We start from the raw sequence: 20,154 nt of genomic DNA, 5'->3' as shown, positions 1-20,154 counted from the left end.
GAATCACCATTTAAGTCTTTGATGAAAGAGGACGAGATTAGCTTTCCTACTGATTAGTCTGGTCAATAAAGCAAATCTGCATCACATTTAAATTCAAATTTAGAACAAACACAATTAACATCACCATTTTTCACTCTGTGAAACTGAAAATTAACACTCTTCAATGGTTACTTTTTTCATGAAAACCACAATTAATCTCATCAAGAAAACATTATTGCTTCCTCTTTAATAGACAGAGATTTAACTTAAAGTCACTATATTTCCATTGGTAGACTCACCTTCCCGCGACTGTGTGGTCTTGTGGCTGGGCCGCAGCAGTGTTCCTCTGTGAACGGCGCAGTGACCCCCCTGGATTGGAATTAGGCCGGTTGGACATTGGCACCTCTCTCCTGAAGGGACATACCCTTTCTAGACACTACCATTCACTGTAATAAAGAAAATTCAGAAGCAGTATGAGAACCCTAAAATTATAAAATGTTGAACTGCCATATCTATGCTTTCTTCAAACCATTAGTATATCAATTACACAAGAAAGGATCCAGTGCTGAAAAAAAACTGACAGATGTTTTACACCACAAAGCTTAAGCTTACACCTAAAGCATATTTGAAATAAGGATCAAGATGTTCTCATGGTTTTCATTGACTGTAGGATGCCAACTCCCTTCTGGGAACAACAGAACAAATCTATCATCTACATATTGGGACAAAAATGTATGTCAGGAGGAGCATGAATGTGGTAGACTTCTAAAACTTAATTAAAATCTTTAGGGTGGGCACAAACATTTTACCTTCCATCGTTCTGCACATTAACTCATGTTTCCTAACCACAATAAATTTACTTCTAGCTGCTAAATGACCATTACAAATTAACTTATACAACCTGTATTAAATAAAACTTTAAGGAGCAGACAAAAGCACCAGAACAGAAATTTAATTAACCTGTTTGCTGTCATTGTTCTGGCAAATATTAGCTTCCGCAGGACAGTCAACATCAGAAGATCTACCAAAATCAGGTACTCTAGACTAATCTTCCTGTTACATCTGTTCCCCAATTTTTGATCATTTGACGTTAAACTGCTTTCATTAACCCAATAATAAAAAGTTACTGTTAGCAATATCATAACATTATTTCTTTGGGATACAACAAACTATTCTTTTACAGAAAAATCAAAATGAACCTCTGACTGAGCAAACTAAAATCAAACAAATGATTTTTCCTGTTAAGACTTAAGGAAGACTACTGTTTGTCCTCTCATATTTAGCCATACCAGACCACCAGAACTTGTTGATTGGGTGAACTGCATTAATGCAAGTGTTCTAGTGAACAAAAAAAACCAACAAAACAAAGTATCATTAGTAAAAATTCTTAAGAAGTAAATGACAAAAAAGTAAGGATAAGAGGATGATTGATGCATTTTTAAAAGAATTATAGAGCTGGATTATTTGATCACCTAAACACTTATACTGCTGGTGTGCATCTTACATACATGTTTCCTATCCAGAAAACATAGAAAGCCAATTGTCTAATACAGTACGTGTATAATAATGATATCATTGATCATAAAAATACGCCACACTTGGCAAGCTCACAGGGCCATTTTAGGCCTGCTCTGACAGAGCATCCTAGTCTTTGTTTATTCGTCCATTCTGACAATTGGTGCATTACACTCGCGTATAATGAGATTAGTTTAGAACATCAAATCATTCACGGCTTGAAACACACGCCAGTATTGAGTTTTAGTTACCATTAGACATACCAAACAACGACAGTGTCTCAGTTTTAAGATCCCATGATTTACAGAGGCCTATATTTCTGACGTAGATCTCTACCACCACCACTAGCACGTTTAGCAACTCATATCCTAGCAAGTCCCATGCATGTTGACAGTAGCTTTAGTCGGATCCCCATCAGTACAAAAAGAACTCGATTCTCATACGAGAGGCCCGTGGCCACTCAATACAAAGTGTGACAACGATTAAACAAATAAAGGCTCGTTTCAATCTTACAGGGAGTCGTTGGTTGGAGTTACGTTTGCTAACGTAGCAATGGTTACATGGAAATGCGTAGTTGGCGTACCGGTGTGTCAACCTATTAAGCTCCCTTACCAACGCACTGACAAATCCAAACAGCTAACGCTACATGGCATGTACACTGATGTGTTATGAAATGGTGAAATTATTACCGAAACTAACACATGAACACACAAATATCCAAGCCATGGTAACATTCACCTGAGTTTAGCTACACATCGAAAATGGCAGCATCGACTGGACCGTCTATCGGTAGCGGTTTAATGTAATTTGGCTAGCAAGCTACCAGTAACCCAACGTAAGCAAACTTAGTATCCTAACTGCCATGACACACTGGCCTGTGTCCGGCTGATGATCAAGTCTGTGTTAAAAAAATACATGTCTCGCCCTCAAGTTCGCTCATTTGCTACGTCTGGTGATCTGATTATAAGTACTATATCTAGCTGTCAGTTCGATCAGAATCCGTAATGATGCAGTATCACCGTCTTAAAAAACTGTCAACGAGAATGTTAAGTATACAAGCGAGGCTAACCAACGTTAGCTGGCGATGAGGATCACTAATGTTTTCTAAGCTTACTTACGGCCAATGCCAGATTTTCGCTACAGCTAGCAAGTTAGCTAACGTTACCCAGGCAGAAAATAGTTGCCCATTTCAAAACTGATGTGTCCTGTACTAACCTTCCCTTAAAATATGGTTTGAAGTGCTTCATAACGTCAAGAAACGAATATCAGCTTGCAGCCTGTTCACAATGACAAGTATCTTAGCTAATGGTTAGCAAGCTAAAGCTAGCTTAGCAAAATAAGATAGCGACTGATTCTTCAATGACCGTTTACTCGCAAACAGTAAGCCAATAAAAATCAACGCTTGACAGATCACTGTACAAAGTATTGAAACATGTCGTAATATATTGAGCTAGCTGTCCAGTTTACAGTAAACCACTGACCTTATGAATACCGAATTAACTACTGCAGGGCAGTCACGTCTCTGACGTTAAGCGTTGTCAAATCAAACAAGAGCGTTACAGCTATTACCAGCTAACCCTAGCATGCGAGCTAATTAGTATTAGCAAGGCTTGTTGTCGCTGGATAAAGCTTTGCTAGCTCAACTGAAAGGTGATGAGGTTTCTTTAATAACAACCCAGGTTTAACCAAAAAATCTTCTTTGGGAACGACTTTGGCAAGTTTTGTTATATACAACAAGTTTTCTGGCTAGCAGCTAGCAAGTAGGCGCTAGCTAGCAAAAAGAAATGGCCTCTGATACCTTTAGACACAAAAAAACAGGAAAGCAGAACGGGATTCGATAAATTTCAGCAACACTGATTCACATTTTTTCCGGTGTACTTCGATATTTAATAGTCTCTAAGATCCAAGAGACTTACGGCCGAGATGTCACAAAAATCTATCATTTGTATAATGTTGTTACCTATTTGTTCCAGTGTTGTAGTTGTAACAGTCAGTGCACCAGCTCCTCTTTTCTCTCTTGCCCTGCTACTTTCACATCAGCTGAGGGGCCTACAACTGCAGTATACATCCGCGTGATTCATCCGCGCAGGGATTATTTACCTCTGATATGAGCACTCGGTGTCTGCTTTTTTCAACCAGCAATGTCGCTGCAAGTGCTGGATGTATTTTTCTATTATATGAAATAATCTGTTCAAAAGACAAAAGAACAAGAAATTACTATTAAAAGAATGCACTGAAACGATTAGACGTATTTGCTTGTCTGTTCTCAAATATAAAGTATCAGTCCGCTGGGTCGTGACCCCCCCACCTACACACGCACACATACATACACTTACACATATCCTTAAAATGTAATTCGTTAAATGCGTGTTATAGATATCTATTTAAATATAATATATGTAATAGCTATACCTTTTCTCATCAGTATCTGATCGGCATACAATCGTAACATAATCCGGATCAAGCTGTCACTTTAAAAGTTGCCATGGATACATTTTTGTGTCCAAAATGGCATCCCTGCCCGAGGAGCAACTTTTTCAAATTTGTGACCAAGGGCCAGCCCCCGCCAAAGATTTCTACCAACTTGCTATTACCAAACATGAGGTACAGCATTGCTTTATTGGGTCTATGGGGAACCTTATCAGATGTCTAGTGATGATCTACACTTTGTGCATTATTATTATTATGTTAGCTAGCTGGTCAAAGGTTGTTTCTGACATGGCCAGTTTCCACAACATTCTTCAGTTAAACTGAAAAAGAAAAATCTTTACCAACCAATGAAATATGCAATAGAAGGTTAGATAAGACTGAATTGTTAATCAAATAAAATTGCAATTTATTCATTAATAGTTAATTCTTGGAATTGGTAATACCAGGTAATATTTAGAACATGGAAGATTTCTTTACGGCTTGGAGAGAGGGGCACTGCACCTATAGCGCTGAAGACAACCCATCACGATTTTCTACACCACAAAAGGCTTCAGGGTAAACTCCCTTTCATGAGATAGATTTCTGTATTCTTTTGTTTACAGGGGATTTATCACGGTGTTCCAACACTACATATTGTGTGATAACAAATCAACATGAAGTTGTTCTTGATTTGACTTTAACAGTGTTAAGTTGCTCTTACAGTTGGCCTCTCATGTCTGTCTGCTGTGTTTTGCCATTCTCATCTGTAGAACAAGTTGGTGCTGTTTTTGGGCCCAAAACCCTTGAATATGCTGTATCACTTTGTCAAGGAAATTTTAATTACCTTGATCGCCTACCTGATGACATATTGCTCAGAATCCTGTCCTTCCTTGATCTAAAAGATACAACTTTGCTGGCACAAGTTTCGCATAGATTCAGAACGGTGAGTCTCTTAATATGTTGTGTAAGTGTCTATTTCACTCCACTTCTGATAGGTATGTTTATTTTACACAAAATGCCACCTGTCTTGTAAATTTGTGTTTTTTATGTTTTGCTTGTTGGGGGTCCTCCGCTAGCTCTGCAATTCTGAGAAGTTTTGGGAGCATACTGTAAGGAATCGCTGTGCTGAGTTTACCAATGACATGGACAGCTTAGCAAATGCCCTGGGCTGGAGAAAGATGTATTTTACCTGGTTCTACAGAAGTGGCAGAAAGATGCAGTGAAGCAACTGGGCAATTCAATAAGCATAATAAAACTGCTATCACAAAGCAATTTTTTTTTTTTACTCTGTGAGGAAAAACGGCCAATGTATTTGGGGAAATTTGGTCAGGGTTCTTGTGTTTAAAATAAAGGGAGTTAATTGTTTCCTGAATGACAATAATTAAAAAGGATCTTAAAATGTATATAACTAAGCAATTACACAGAGGTGTTCCAGAGTCTGACATATCAGGATGTATGCTCCATCTTACTTTTACTTCCTGTTTACATATTCCAGTGAACAGTTATTGCGCCCTCTGCTGAAGGCTCTCTGAATTCAAAAGTGTCTCCCTATAAACAAGGCCTTTCATGTAATCCCTATGCTGTGTTCTCTCTTTTTACCACCAGAGGGAGCAACATGTCAATAAAAACCAGATTCAAATGATGGTAGGAGGAGGATCAAGCAAATAAAACCCAAGCGTTACGTGTGCAAAACAAGTGGCGTAATCCTGGTTACCATATCCAGACGTAAAGGGTACAACACAGTACAAAAGGAAGAAACCTCAATCCAATACTTTTGTAAGGGCTACTTCAGCACCTGAATGTCACCCCACCTGAAACCTTTGCAATCAAGATACAGTAGCATAAGACAAAGGTATGCAACATTTTTTTTCCTGTTTCTAAGGTACTTAAATGAATCAGGGACAATATATGTATGCAAAATGTTAATAACAGTCCTAGAAAGTACTGTACTTGTTTCATATGGTCACCAAAAGGCAACTAAACAGAAACACTTACAGAAATCATTAAATTTTCCAGTATTCTGGGAGGAATGTAAAGCTTTCCAGCATGTTGAATGAACGTTAGACTTAGACTACACTACTTCAACAACTAATCTCCCCGCACTATGAAAACTCTCCTGTCTCAGTGATAGCTGGGTGTGAGAAATATCTGACATGACAGCCAGCAGATCTGACTGGTCAGTGTTATGGCCTATTATTAGCTTCTGAACACTGGATACCGCCATCTCAGCTGAGTCTGGTCTAGGAGGAAAAATATTCATTACGTAACAATAAAGGATCTGTCTCCCGACCCACTTCCTGAATACCACAGCAGCAACCAGGCCCCAAACTGAGGCAGCGCGGAAGCCTCGTCCATTTGTTTCCCGGAGCAGTGGAAAGTGGTGCCGGTTGTTGTCTGCTTATCCCTTGCCTCCACATTCACCGCACAACCCCTCCTTCTCAGCTCTCTTTGTGGGTCAGTGATGCAGCGGGAGTGACGCAGCAGTGGCAGCACAGCAGGAACAGGGAACCTCTGCCAGAACCAAAGTCCACAGGCAACTTCCAGACAGCAGCAGAGGAGGGAAGATGGTAAAGGCCTGATCCAGGCCAAAGGAAGAAAGGGTGCTGTGTCTCCTTTCCTCCTCCTAAACAAACATCATAGAGACTCTCGAAGCGGTGGAGACGAGCTCAGCAAGACCACCCTCACAAAACATTTTGGTAGGCAACTCAAAGGGTGAGTGCTTGTGAAGGTGGAAATATAAATGCTGTTCTAGATGAGTGTCTCTGTACGCTTAGAGTGTGAATGTTTTGAGAATGAGGATGAGGCCTAGTCAGCCTTGCACTGCAGTCTGTGCCTTCCTGCTGATCAGTGTCTCTCCAGGCCACGGCTGTACTTATTAAGTATCAGAGGCAAGAGGCCTGTAAACTTTGTCCCGCTTGTCTGATACATCTTAGCTAGGGTATCAGGAGGGTGGGAGTAGGAAGTGGGGGAGTGGGGGGTAGGGGGCAAGGTGGGATGCAAATTTATGAAAAGGAAGTCGTCTAACTCTCCGGCTATCATGAATTATAGTCGTCCTTAGACATCTACACAGCAAATTTATCAAATATATGCAATGATATGGCTGGTTCTTGCAACAGTTTTTATGGTCAGCTCCTGTAAAATACACAATTCTGTAAATTTTCTTTTAATGCCACTAACCTTTCATGTTCAGGTCTCAGACGCAGAAAAAAATCCCAAATATATCAACTTTGAAAAAAAAAATGCTAAACAGTTCTTTAAACTGTATGGCATTATTTGTGATACGATGAAAGATATGTATGTTTATGTTTTATTACTGATGGAAGTCTATGTTGGCAGTGCAGCTTGCTGCATTTCATCATTCAAACTCTAAGCAGCCTCAAGCTCCATTTTTTCCAAAGATAGAATTTTTGGCTGCAGTTACAGAAATATTTTCAGCTGGAGCTGTATGTTGTACTCTTGTCTTGTCTGATTGTCACACACCTATTGATCAGTGTAGCAAAAGTTTGAGATTAAACTACCTGATTCAAACTGCTTCGCTGGCTCTTGTGGTAGCCTTTGAGCGAGTTGTTCTTGCAGCACTAAAAATAGAAGATTGAGCCTGTGGTCAATTGTGTATTCATGAAACCGATGTAATGTGATGTTCTCAGCACAGAAAAAGGAACAGAACAATACAGCCGTCGCTAAGATTTAAGGTTCATCGAGTTCATTTTCAGAGACAAAGCAAAAACACTCCACGAATAGCCTGCTTCCTCCCTTCAGGGCAAAGAGTGAGTGCATGCATAATGATATAGCACCTGCTGCTTTGTCTTTTGAAGTCAACAATACATTCAGTTAAATGGCTTTGAAACTGGTTTAAAGTGAGATTGAGCCAGCTTGGGGATAACACCAACGCAGTCATCTGACTACACTTAGTTGTGTAAATAAAAGAGCGGCTTCCGTCCTCAGAGGCTAGAGCAAGGCTCACAGTGCTATGTAGGGTTCGGCTTCCTCCCCTCCCCCTGCAGTCTGCAGTGCTGACGCATCTGCTGCTTTCGCATCAATCAGCAGCCTCTATATAGGTATACAGAGAAACCCCGCTGATGGCAGGGCTCTCTTTTCTCCTTCTCAGCCCCGCATCCAGATTGCACACTTACTACGATGTGAGGAATAGCATCCATAATCATGCGTCCTGTGTCTGCTGTCGTGCACAATAGGACTGCAGCCACTGCCATCTTCTCTCGGGTTCTGCATTACCTAACCACAGTGACAGTGTGAGCACGGAAGAGGAGCTCTGGTGTTACATACTGCTGCACAGACAAAGTGTGTATGCACAAGCATTAAAAACAGATGGTGTCGCTTTAAGCATGCACCTTGCATGTCGTTTCACCGAGATAATCTTGCAAATGATATTTTTCCTTTAATTCAGCATCAATGCATCAAGCTGATGCGGTGATGGGGAGAATATACAGCATTTATTGTACCCCCCACACTATGCTGCTACAAGCAATGCAGCCGAGCGTTTCCTCTGGCTCGGGCATCGAGTGCAAAGCTGGTGTGTGATGTAGCACCCAGCATCTCTCCGCTCTCCACACAGCCCACTGCCATGCTTAATAAAAGTTGCCGTTTCCTTCTGAGTGGTTCCAGAGCGGATGCTTCAGTTGCCTAGCTAGCACAAAGGCAGACCTATGCTCAGGTTTAGCTGCACGCTGTATGAACTGTGAGTTATCTCTACTGCTGTAGTAGGATAGAAGAGGGACAGTCATAGGAGGGCAGGGCAGATCCAGCCAAGGACCAGGGCTGCATGGAAAGAGGCGAAGGACGTTCGAGCTGGAGACATCTGCACACAGAGAGGGAGGGAGAGGAAGAAAGACGTCAGAAAAAGCTTTGCTTCTGACTACACCGCTCTTCAGCGACCATCATAGAATAAAGATACTTTCGCCTTGCTCTCACGAAACTGTTTCCACGAATAGTTGGCAAAATTGAGGCTGTAGGAAAGGGATACTGCAGGATCCCGTTTCCCGTGCATCCGCATCACTTTCTCTGATTTACTAAGGTATGTTTTGCATGGTTTCCCTTAATTTATAACCTCTTTTTTTTGTTTTGATTTTCCTTTTTGCGGAAATACGCTTTGCAGGGGTGTATGAAGTGGCTTTTACTTTGACATTTCGCTCTCTGTTTGACAAGTTTTTCTGTTTGCTACACTCATTTCATGTTTTGTGGTTAGGGGATTTCATATAACAGGTTGAGACGTATTTATTTCTAAATTTTCTTTGAGGGTAAAGTAAGGTTGGGTGTGGCAAAGTCATTATCACAGATGACAAATTTTGACATTTCCGCTCAGCATGTGGTGTCACTAAACCACAACAATTCATAAAGATTTTGAAAAACAAAAGAGAAGAAGTAGAAAAGCAAACAAGATGAAAGAGGCAGACTGTTTCCGTTAACAGTACAACCTGAGAAATGAGTATAAGAGCGGTTGCACATCACTTGCTGTTATCAGATGAGAAAGTCCTTTGAGTAACATTTCTGCTGCAGTCAAAGACTCTCAGACCACTAACACTCACTAAGTACAAACGAGCAGAGGCGAAGGCGAACCTTGATCGCTCTGTAGGCTGCTGTGTGTTGCATGTTGTCAGAGAGGACGGGATATTTGTGGCAGAGGGGCAATCGAATACTCGGACAGCTAATACACTCACTAGCCATCCAGCTGAATCCCAATAAGTGCTGCGCCATAGCATGTTGCCATGACAACAGAGGCCTGTCTGAGAAATGAGGCTGAAGGCTGGTTGTGTTTTCAGCGGTCTGAGGGGCTTCGAAGATCGGCAGCCATATTGTATTTGTTGCATGGATTAAGATCGAAATTGAGCGTTAAATCCTAAAACATAGAATGCTATCATTAACTATTCACCAAACCACTTAAGAGTGAGCAAATTAAATAAAGCAATAGATTATTGTTTGAAAAAAAAAAAAAGAAATTTCAAAAAAGTGGACAACAGTGGGCCCAAAACAAAAGCAGAAAGAAAAAATTTAATTAAATGTCCAATTTATTTATTACTGTGCTGTTGATACAGACTTAATTCTACATTTATCATGAAAAATTAAACTATAGTTCAGCACAGTGAATAAAACAATTGTATGACAAAGAAAAACTAAATGAAACTGTTTAGCTCAATCTGGCTGAAGCCTCTCCGAGGGGAAGGAAATGGTCCAGTGCAAAAATGCAAAGTCACTGCATACAGCTATGAATAAAATAATTGGTATGAAGTACTCACTCCTGAGTGAGCCAAAGTTTACGAAAGTTTAATCATTTAAACAATGTAACATAACTGCAAGTGTGATGATTCATCCGTTTCAAGAGCAAGCTAAGTTAGCATGTACAGTCACATTGCTACGTGAAGCCGGCTAACTGACTCAGTACTGACTCAGTCTGGTATGAGTATAGGCCACAATTAGAACATGATGCTGGGTGATACATCATCTTTCAGGGGAAGAATGAATGGACTAAAATAATTTCTCACTGCAGATTACTATAGTTTAATCTTATTACATTAAAAAAAAAACAAATACTGCTGCGTGAGTACACAAAACTGTTGTTGTTCCCTCTACGGGCAGAACTCTGATTCAAGAGAGCAGCAGAGTGCATCTGTTTGTAATAATTGAAGAATAAGTTGGGTTCTGTAAGATGTGTCAACATGATTCCATTTGTAAGTCGGCTGCCTCAAACAGGCTTAAGACGGTTATTCTTTCTACCTGTTGTGCTTCTTTGCTATTCAATATTACATCAATGGCCCTTCTTGGCAGCTGGCACAAAATCACTGTCTGTAGTTATTAGTATTGATGAAAAACTGAATGTGAGACAAGGGAAAGGATGCCTCCTTTGACAACTGACAGACGACTGATGGAGGCAGCCTATGAGTCATCAGTGCGTAACTGTCTGCATGTCATTTCCACATAAACCTTGGCCTCAGGATGCACAAGACGGGCAGGGCAACTGAATCATAGCATAGTGCAGAGTAGAATGGATTGCCACCAAATCTAAGCAACAAAAATTAGATATAGCTATGCTATCCCTTACGCTCTTACAAACCTGTTGTTTTGTCTCCAGATGTCGTCAGAGCCTGTTATAACGTGTAAAAACGCAAAACCATTGACGTGGCCATGAAGGTCAATCAAAGGCCAAGACAAAAATAGTGAGGGGACACAATTTGTGACAGCAATAAAAGAAAAAAAACATACAGTTCATTAAAACTCCCAATCCAGACCTTTTGTATTTTCATATTTTATAGGCTAAATATTTTCTCCCTAAAGTGTTTGACTCAACAGCATAAATAATCAATTTCCTCAAAATATATATATACACACACTGTTCATGAATTAAGAAGAACAGGCAGTAATTAAATGCCACTTTATGTCCACTGGTAGATGATTCCACAGTTTAACCCATAAACTTAAATACACATTAGCTTCAATGTTACTTGTAGATATTGAATTTAAAATAAAGTTTCTGTTTATGGAACTTCCTATGAAGTCAAATTCATTTTTTGTAGATTTTCAGGTCATAATATTTTACTGACAATAATTTTAAAAAATCATTGAAGTAGAAGTGTAGCTTAGGAGTAAAAGGACGCATTGGACTTGAAAAAAAAAAAAGTCTCTTTTTGAAACAGAAAGTCATTACTCACACTATCACTTCCTGTCATGTTCCTAAAAGGACACCTCAATGCTGCTGAAATATTCAATAGAAATGTATTTTTCTCCCATATGTTTACTGATTTAAGTCTTTCCTATGCTTATATACTGAAAAGCTCTCAATAGTCTGCTTAAAATTTACTAAATGTATAAAATATATCTTTTATTCTACCAAAAAAGAGAGTAGGAGATTTTTTGAATTTTGGTTGCAAAATCCCCAATTAGTATTAAAAAAGCCCACATTTTAAATATTCCAGTCTGCTCAACAGTTAAGAGAGTGATCCTTTAATTCCTCTCTAAACTTGAAGCAGAGAATTGTCAGGATTGACTTTATGATGGCTGGAATCTCAACCACTGACCAGACTGCTGGCAGTTGAATTTGAAAGTCACAGCACTGCTGCCATCTAGTGCTGTAACAATAGAACAGCTCAATTGTCACAAAATGTTCACAAATCACCTGTACCTTTTTTAATAGTATTACTGGAGAGGCAGAGCTACAATTTTAAGGAAGTGTAACTTTTTCTTTTTTTTTTTCTTTTTCCAGATGACTGTGGTGTCTCCATGCACTCAGAACCTGATGGATAGTGCTCACCCTCAAACTGTGCTCAGCAAACTCAATGAGCAGCGCTCACATGGCCTTTTCTGCGACATTACTATTGTGGTTGAGGATGTCAAGTTTCGGGCCCACAAGAACATTTTGGCAGCTTGCAGTGGGTACTTCAGGAATGCTCTGACAACTCCTGAGACATGGAACTCGAGCCAAGTGCTGGAGCTGATGGACCTGAAGTCAGAGGTGTTTGCCAGCATCCTAAATTTTATCTACTGCTCCAAAGTGACATCACCTGGGGCGGAGGACACAGGGGGGCTGGTGGCAGCTGGCAAAAGACTTGGAATTCCTTTTTTAGAGAAGCTTTCAGAACAAGTTAGGCAGGATGAAAGTAATAAGTCTGCAGATTACAGCACAGCCACAGTGTGTAAAAAGACAAAGAAGGAAGCTCCCAGGCCTGAGGAGATGGACAGTGCTACAGGACCACGCATCACAAATGCATTCTCTATCAATGAAGTGTGCCCTGGGAATAATCTTTTCACCCCCCTGGTTCAAAGCAATGGGGAGAGGCAATCACCAGATGTGGGGCAGCTTCCATCCAGCTGTCCAACGACATCCTGCGGGAGCACTGAGACGACCCATGCTCTCTCAGAGCACTCATATGCAGTCAGCAAATCTACTGAAAGCAAGGATAACAATCAGATGATCCATAAACCAGCAATATCCCAGCCAAAGCAACTCATTTACAGAAACACAGGTCCCCTAAAAAAGCGCCACCAGCTGAGAGGCACTGTGGGCAGAACTCTACTTCCAACACCAGCTGAACCACAAACAGATAAACCAAACACAATGATCCCAAGGTTAGCTGATGGTGCTTCTGAAGCACCTGACCCAGTTGCAACACCACCCCCTCTTTTTTCAGAGTCAGAAAAACGCATTGACTCAGGGCCAGATGTAGCCGTAGACAATTCTCAAATAGATTTGGGTCCACCACCTCTTTCTCCTCACACAGAGGACAGCATTTCAATCTATGGATGTGAGCATTGTCCAGAGATTTTCACAAATAAAGCTCTTCTAACCATTCACTCAGAGGTACACAAAAAGCATTTTGTCAGTCATTTGTTCTGCAAGTTTTGTCACAGAAAATTCATACACCTCAAACGGTTGCGAAACCATGAGCAGGTCTGTTCCAAAGCTGCAAGAGGACCCCCAAAACTACAGGCAACGGACACATCAACCAAAGAGTTAGAACCCCATTCAGAAGACATGCCCATCATAGAGAGTATCAAAGGACAACTTCCCTCTGCTGATCCTCCCCCCCCTTTCACCCCAGAGACACTTCAGCTGGACCAACCAGAGCCCTCAGAGAAGGCAGTAAAGTCAGGTGGTGGTCAAAGAAGATACAACTGCAGTGTGTGTAAACGGGTCTACGTCACCCTGTCAAGTCTTAAGCGGCATGAGAATGTACATTCCTGGCAGAGAGCCTATCCCTGCCACTACTGTAACAAAGTGTTTGCTTTGGCAGAGTATCGTACCAAGCATGAAATCTGGCACACAGGTGAGCGCCGCTATCAATGCATTTTCTGCCTTGAGACTTTCATGACATATTATATCCTCAAGAACCATCAGAAGTCTTTTCATGGCATTGATCCCAGTCTATCGGTGAAGAAAAAATCTGCCAACGGTGGACTGAAAGCCAGTGTCTATCCAATCAAACTTTACAGGCTTCTACCCATGAAGTTTCGAAAGAGACGATACAAAACATACAGTCAAACATACTCAGAGAGTGAGGAAAAAGGGGACCAATCCCCAGCGGAGAGTAGCTCTCTTATCCCTCCATTTGAAGAAAATGGCCTGATGAGCCCTGATACGATTTCATTTCCCGTGACATTCATGGCAACCACAAAGATGGTAGCACCAGTCATGCCTCGTATCAGCTTTGACAAGCCATGTGACCAAGGTGTTGAACAGAGTCCAAACAGTGAACTGGAAATTCAGAAAGGCACAAGAAAAGAGAGTGAGAGCGGAGCACCTGTCTTCATGAATACTGACAACACCTTCTTCTCGCAACCCAGAACAGAGCCTTCTGCAGTGGGACTAGGAGACAATTCGCAGCTCTTAGGTCAGGATGTGCCATTTTTTAATTCTTTGAACACAGTTAAAAAGCTAGGTGAGCTATCAGCTTCTGCAAAAAAAGTGGAGGAAATGACCAAGGAGATACTCAAATCGAGCACTGAGAATCTGGTGCGTGATAAAGCAGTGGGGGCAAAGATAGAAACGTATATTGCCAAACCTGTTTGCCCAGGTCCATCTGTGGATGGTTCTGCCATGCCACTTTGTCAAATAACCGTGAAAATAGGCAATGAAGCCATCATTCGCCGCCGAATCAAAGGATCTAAGCTCTTCCCCAAAAAGAAAAGAAGAATCAGAGGGTTGGACAAAGAGGACAGCTCTGGTCAGTCTCATAAAAGGGAAAACTCAGAGAGTCCCAGACTCCGCCTAAGACCTGATGTCACTGCAGCCACAGGGAGAGAGACCTATGAGGACCCCAATGACCTCGACACAGCTGACATGCTCTGGCGCCCCTATTATTCTTACAAAGCTAAAAAGAAAAGTAAGAAATTGAGATTCAAGCACCGAAAAGCTTTATTTCATCATTACTCTGAAACATCCGTGGAAAGGAGTGCGCTGAGTGAGGACAGAGCCAGTAGACCTACAGATGAGAGCATTTCAGGTGGCAGTGGAGAAGGAAAGCGTGGCCTTAGCAGAAACACCAGCCCGAGAGCCACCTACAACTGCGACATCTGTGACAGCTCTTTTATTACAGAGACGGGTCTGAGGGCTCATGTCATTGGTTCCCACCCGTGTTTCTGTCGGACCTGTGGCAAACAAGGTCCCCCTGGTGAGGCACCTGCTGGAGGTGATTATGTCTGCAACAACTGTATGGAAAATGGCTCCTGCTTTGATAATTCCCAACGGAGCCAAAACCTTGAGAAGAAGTATCGCTGCACCTTCTGTCCCCAGCGTTTCCTCTACCTGGCCACTAAGAAAAGCCATGAAAAAAAACACCAGGAGACAAATGAGGAGGGATGTAATTTTGGCGAATTAACACCTTGCTCTAAATACGAGAGTGAAATCAATAAAGAAGACACCATCAAAACTGAAGATGGCCCTGACATAAAATCTGAGAGAGTGGATGGTGGACATTTTTCAGGAGACAAGTTTAAACCTAAAATTGAGGATGCAAGTGACTTCATGTCTTTGACTTCCTACCAAGACATTTCATTTTCAGCCTTCAAAAGTCCACTATCGCCCGGCATCAACCCAGTGTTCTCCCTGCCCCCCTCGAAAGTAAAACACAAAACACAGAAAAAAAAGAACACACAGCAGCACCCTATGCATGCTTTCTCAAAAAAGCAGGCCTATGATAGAGAGAGCAGCAAGGACATTTTGACTGGGTTGAGAAGGAACAATCAAAAAAATGAAAAGTCGTGTAAAATCTTCCGAACAAATGACTCTGAAACTAAAGCTGCCCACATTTCTATACACAAGCCAGAGAAATGGGTGTGCAAGGAGGAGCCCTTTTTTTAGGGTTTTTCTATTTTTTTTTTTTTTTTTCGGGGTGGGGGGTGTTTGTTGCCAATGTTGAGCAGAAAAAGAGGGTGAGAACATATTTTAGACCTCCTTATTGTTGACAATATTTGAGATTAGTAATGTTGTTCCAGCTGAGCTCAACAAAATGTTTTAAAACTTCACATCAGAATCTAATATCAGTGTAGACCGTAATTTCTTTCCTTCTTATTACAACTACTGAGGGGATTTTCACCTTTGTAGGAGATATTTTTTGTATAATGCAGGACTTTCTGACACAGACTGTACTTTTGTCCATTGTCTATGCATATATTGCAGTCTGAGTGGCATGACTGTAACCTCAAGAAGATACATGTATGTTAAAATGTTTCTTCACACAGTGTGCAATTTTACAACAGGGGTAAGATGTGTTAGGAAGCAGAAAGCTACTCGCTGTAGTTACACTTAATATATACATAAATAATATAAAAACAACGTGAATTTTTCAACTGTTCTATTTCTGAATGACCTGTTAAATTAACAGGCTTTGATGAGTTGCACTTTATAGTAAGACTATGCTTATTTGTTGAGTAAATACTTTGGTAATTCCATTTCATTTGTAAGCACCATTAATACAATTCTAATTTCTTATTAACACATGGCACCATTGAGATTAAATTGACTTCTTTTTTATGTATGAAATATGTCAAACTATTTAAATAAATGTTGTTGACATTTTAAATAGCTTCAATGTGTACTTCTTAAGACTTTCTGAAACACTAAAAATGTCTTTAAGTCTATTCATAGTTTTCAAAAATGGCAGTTTATAGTAAAACATCTGGGCAAATTAAGTGGTAAGGAAATATGGTGGTTCTCTATGTGATTGTTCCATAATGAAAGATTTAAAGGGCCATGTTAGAACATCTTCTGTTCCAAAGCACCGTTTTCCTCAAATATTTAGGCACATGTTGGGTACTTGCTCCTCCTAGTCTTTTGGGAACCTGCAGCCCATCTGAGAAGTCCATTGCCTCATTCTTCCACACAAAATGCATCTGTATTTAGAGCAGGGCCTCAAGACAGAGTTTCCAGATGTTTGTAAATGCTTCTTTCTATGACTGGCCTAATGTTGGAACAGATGGAACATAAATCCAGGTATGAGGCACTCATCACATACAAACAATGACAGGGAGTTAAGATTTTTACTATACCCACCCTAACGTGTTCCTCTTCTAGTCTGTCATTTCAAAGAGGATGAATACCTATCAAAGACCCTATGAGGAATACTTTCTGTGATGTATCTTATTGTATTTCAAACTAAAGACAAGACTCTGATTTACTTTTTATTTATCATTTAAAAACAGAAATGACTGCATTTAGAGCCACTCCAACTTCTGATTAGTTAAGCTTTGTTGCACTAGTGTGCAAAGTTGAAAAGTGAGAAGGGTGTCCTGTACTGTACGTTAGCTATTGTTGCACTTCAATGAAACACACTTCACATTAATTTCATTTAAAAGGGATTTTTTTCTTATATTTTGCATATTGTTCACAAGATATTCTTAATGTGGAATGATCACTGATATAAAATACATAAATGTATACTGATACATATTCCATGGATTACTTATTTCTCAAGGTGATCTGACAAAGATATTACTATTTAGAAATATACATTAAACTGTGATCTCCATGAGCATCCTGTGCAATTCTGAGTTAACGGTAGGTCAATTCCACATTATGACCTGGTGAAACTTCTAAATTACATTTATCGACATAAAGGTACTGTAATCTTGTGTATCTAAGGTGTGTCCAAGGTGTTAACAGGGAACAAGGACACTTTACAGATATGAGTCATACATGTCATATTGCATACCTGATTGCCTTGTCAGGCTCCTAGCTACTATCAGCTTTGAGGATCAGGGCCCAGCCTAAAGCAGCTTCACCTGTAAGAGGGGGGCAGGGTGTGAGTCATATTTTTATCTAAAGGACATTGAGATTAATTTTTACAAGAAATCGAGATAAATATATGATTGAAAAAATGAGTGTTCTCTCTAGGGTAAACTGATTTTTTATTAGATAGTAAGTTAGCAGACACTTTATTGGTGAGATGAAATCAGACATTCCTACTGGAATAACCTTAGGCTACTTTATTATTTTATTATGTTCCAGGAAAGAGTAGATGTGTAAGTCTACCCTCATTTTATAACCGACAAAACATCCTTTTAAGTGACTAAAATGCATTGCTATAACTGAAATAGAAAAATTAAAGCCTCATGCTTAAGCATTTGATCAACTTGTGCAAGTTTGCTCTGTTAGCTGCTTTCGCACTTTACATTCTTTATTTTAACCAGATCATTGGAAGTGGTTTTAACTTGGTGGATACTTCTTTAAACTGCCCAAACTAATAAAATTTTCTGCCCCAGCTTTTGTTATGGAGCACGGGGTGATTCATTCACACAGGTGGTGCCTCGAACAAGCATGTCATTCACGGACAGGGTTAACCTAAAGCCCGGTGGTATCCAAGATTAGCTGGCTGAGCTAACCTCACAAGTCAAAGTATTAGCTCTGCGCGAGCTTTGCTGTTGCATAATTAGCTACACTTCTGAGAGATTTTAATCCTCTAAACACTCATACCATCTCCAGAATGAAGTAGCACCTTGCTTTTACGGCTCGGCACTTCACTGCTGGGGAAGCGTCTCCGCTTTGAGGCACCAGTGTGCACGGGACCTGACGTGACGCGGTGGTGGGACTGGCTTTGCTTCACTCTGCCTGCATTCACAAACGGATATGATGAACCAACGCTGAATGCACCGGGGCAGCGACAACAGTTAGCTCTGACAATGGCGGAAGAGGACGACGCGAGAATTCGTATTTTACAGAGCCTGCGGGGGAAAATATGTAAGTTTGAGTGTACGGACAATGTTTCATGTCTCTCACAGGTGAGCACCCGAGCATCGAGAGGGGAAGCCGGAGGGGCGCGGCGTGCTATCCACAGTGAGCAGTGTGGAGGCAGAACACACAGTTCATCTGGTCTGCTGCTTAACGTCAAGTTAGCCTAGCATGCTAAAAGCTGCCTGTAGCTTGTTTTGAATGATTTCGTATATGGAGCATGACTCTTTGCACATCGACCAGGATGTTCTAGAAAACTGGGTTTTTTGGGAACTTTAGAAAATTTTGCTTCTGTTAAATGTGCCTTCATGGCTAGATATGCGTTGCCTTACAGGCTATTTTAACATTGGTGACAGAGTAAGCTAGCCACTACCAACCGTTTCAGTCTGTCTTACACATTCAGTAACTTGCTGCAGCCAGGTGTCTTATCCCTAACGTTCATATCAGCGACTAATTCAATTTCCGTAATACGTACACCAAATTAAACCACAAAGCAGCCTTGAAGAGTTTCATTAGCCTCTCAAATTCGTTGGTTAGACTCATAACGTTACCCCCAAATGTCTGCAGTAGCGAGTTGTATGCGAGTTTATTTTTTTATGGTGGCTTTTATTTCTTATTTTATATGTTGGAAATAAACGGGTAACATTTCATCATGTTCAGGTGCTCCAGTGAGAGTAGCTTTTAACACGGCAATGGAATTGTGTTCAACAAGCAAGTAGCTCAGTGAGGTGATTACATTACAAACGGAAACGTCGGCTTCAAGTCTAACAACCAACAGGCCAGTTTCTTCATCCTCAATCATACACAGGGCTTACCTAGTAACGCATTTACCTACTGCTGGATGTTTCGGTTTAAAGATATGCTGTACTGCTCCCTCCAACAGTGCAACTGGTACATTGAAGGGCCAAATTTCAGAAGCTGTAGTGTACACCAGCTGCAACAACTCTCCCTCTATCCTTTCATCGATATTAAGAATATCTCAGTACAAGTAGTTCAGATATATGTTTTGCGAATTAAAGCTTTTTGTATGCTGTCTCTGGACAATTTAGGTCTCAGTCAAAGCTATGAAGCTGGATTTATTTTTTTTCTCAGTAGAATAAAAAGGAGGTAACTAGTATTTAAGGCTTTTACTCACAGGCGCACAATAGGAAAACAACTGTTTCACTATATGGATTAATGAGAAAACAGTAAGCAGAACAAAATAGAGGAACCACAAGAGGCATGTCACTCACTTAGCACTCTTACGAAACTCTATTCTTCCTTGTTCACACTTGGTCTTTTTCCTTTAGCCCACATCATTGAACATGGCATACTGTGAGGATGTATTGATTTTTTTACCCCTAGTTTTTTAAATGACCAAGAAGTAATGAGTTCATAAAGTTGTTTTTTGCACCCTTTTTTGAGCTATAGATCACGGCTATGATGCAAACTTCCTTTTAGAGAAAAAGAGAAGAGGTGACAGGAGGATCAGTCTGCCAAAGTATACCCTATGGATCTTGTGAGAGTATGTGCTCATGGGCTCAACTCCCACCAGGTCACTCTGGTCCAAGCTTAGTGACAACCTGGTTGTGTTCACTGGC

At 40.7% G+C, this 20,154-nt stretch overlaps 4 protein-coding genes and 1 long non-coding RNA gene across 12 annotated transcripts in view; 3 read left to right on the top strand and 2 right to left on the bottom strand.

The window, feature by feature from the left end:
- Positions 1 to 3,588, bottom strand: part of trip12 (thyroid hormone receptor interactor 12) — a 29,735-nt gene extending 26,147 nt beyond the window's left edge. For 3 of the 5 annotated variants that reach the window (XM_074679129.1, XM_074679132.1, XM_074679133.1), the window contains exons 1-2: positions 3,455 to 3,588; positions 279 to 425 (exon numbers count right to left, since the gene is read on the bottom strand). In XM_074679129.1, the coding sequence (XP_074535230.1) occupies positions 279 to 376 (98 nt within the window). In that variant the 5' untranslated portion in view covers positions 377 to 425; positions 3,455 to 3,588. Of the gene's footprint in view, positions 1 to 278; positions 426 to 2,232; positions 2,255 to 2,975; positions 3,062 to 3,454 lie in introns of those variants that run through there. The other 2 variants (XM_074679130.1, XM_074679131.1) reach the window with 2 other exon arrangements.
- Positions 3,589 to 4,002: 414 nt separating this feature from the next.
- fbxo36a (F-box protein 36a) lies at positions 4,003 to 5,126 on the top strand. The gene is made up of 4 exons (XM_074678754.1): positions 4,003 to 4,098; positions 4,371 to 4,479; positions 4,674 to 4,846; positions 4,980 to 5,126. The coding sequence occupies exons 1-4, from the start codon at positions 4,003 to 4,005 to the stop codon at positions 5,124 to 5,126; spliced, it is 525 nt and encodes a 174-aa protein (XP_074534855.1).
- A 484-nt stretch (positions 5,127 to 5,610) lies between these two features.
- zbtb38 (zinc finger and BTB domain containing 38) lies at positions 5,611 to 16,430 on the top strand. 4 transcript variants are annotated; one of them, XM_074679261.1, is made up of 3 exons: positions 5,611 to 5,755; positions 6,346 to 6,599; positions 12,116 to 16,430. In XM_074679261.1, the coding sequence occupies exon 3, from the start codon at positions 12,116 to 12,118 to the stop codon at positions 15,707 to 15,709; it is 3,594 nt and encodes a 1,197-aa protein (XP_074535362.1). In that variant the 5' UTR covers positions 5,611 to 5,755; positions 6,346 to 6,599; the 3' UTR covers positions 15,710 to 16,430. The 4 variants fall into 4 exon arrangements, with proteins under 4 accessions (XP_074535362.1, XP_074535361.1, XP_074535363.1 ...); XM_074679260.1 differs by having other exon boundaries at positions 6,346 to 6,615; XM_074679262.1 differs by lacking the exon at positions 6,346 to 6,599 and having other exon boundaries at positions 5,615 to 5,755.
- On the bottom strand, positions 7,175 to 18,418 carry LOC141797665 (uncharacterized). Its single transcript, XR_012599100.1, has 3 exons — positions 18,320 to 18,418; positions 17,559 to 17,628; positions 7,175 to 8,719 (listed from the first exon to the last, which is right to left on the bottom strand). It is a non-coding gene; the product is annotated as an uncharacterized LOC141797665 (long non-coding RNA).
- Positions 18,400 to 20,154, top strand: part of rasa2 (RAS p21 protein activator 2) — a 29,915-nt gene continuing 28,160 nt past the window's right edge. The window contains exon 1 of the mRNA XM_074679263.1: positions 18,400 to 18,583. Coding sequence (XP_074535364.1) covers positions 18,526 to 18,583 — 58 coding nt within the window. The 5' untranslated portion in view covers positions 18,400 to 18,525. The remainder of the gene's footprint in view (positions 18,584 to 20,154) is intronic.

Source organism: Halichoeres trimaculatus, unplaced genomic scaffold (genome assembly GCF_033239565.1).
Source record: "Halichoeres trimaculatus isolate MK-OKI-2021-1 unplaced genomic scaffold, fHalTri1.1 fHalTri1_scaffold_9, whole genome shotgun sequence".
NCBI classification, from domain to species: domain Eukaryota; kingdom Metazoa; phylum Chordata; class Actinopteri; order Labriformes; family Labridae; genus Halichoeres; species Halichoeres trimaculatus.
The sequence above is the reverse complement of the archived record's forward strand: the minus strand, read 5'-3'. Positions and strand labels throughout refer to the sequence as shown.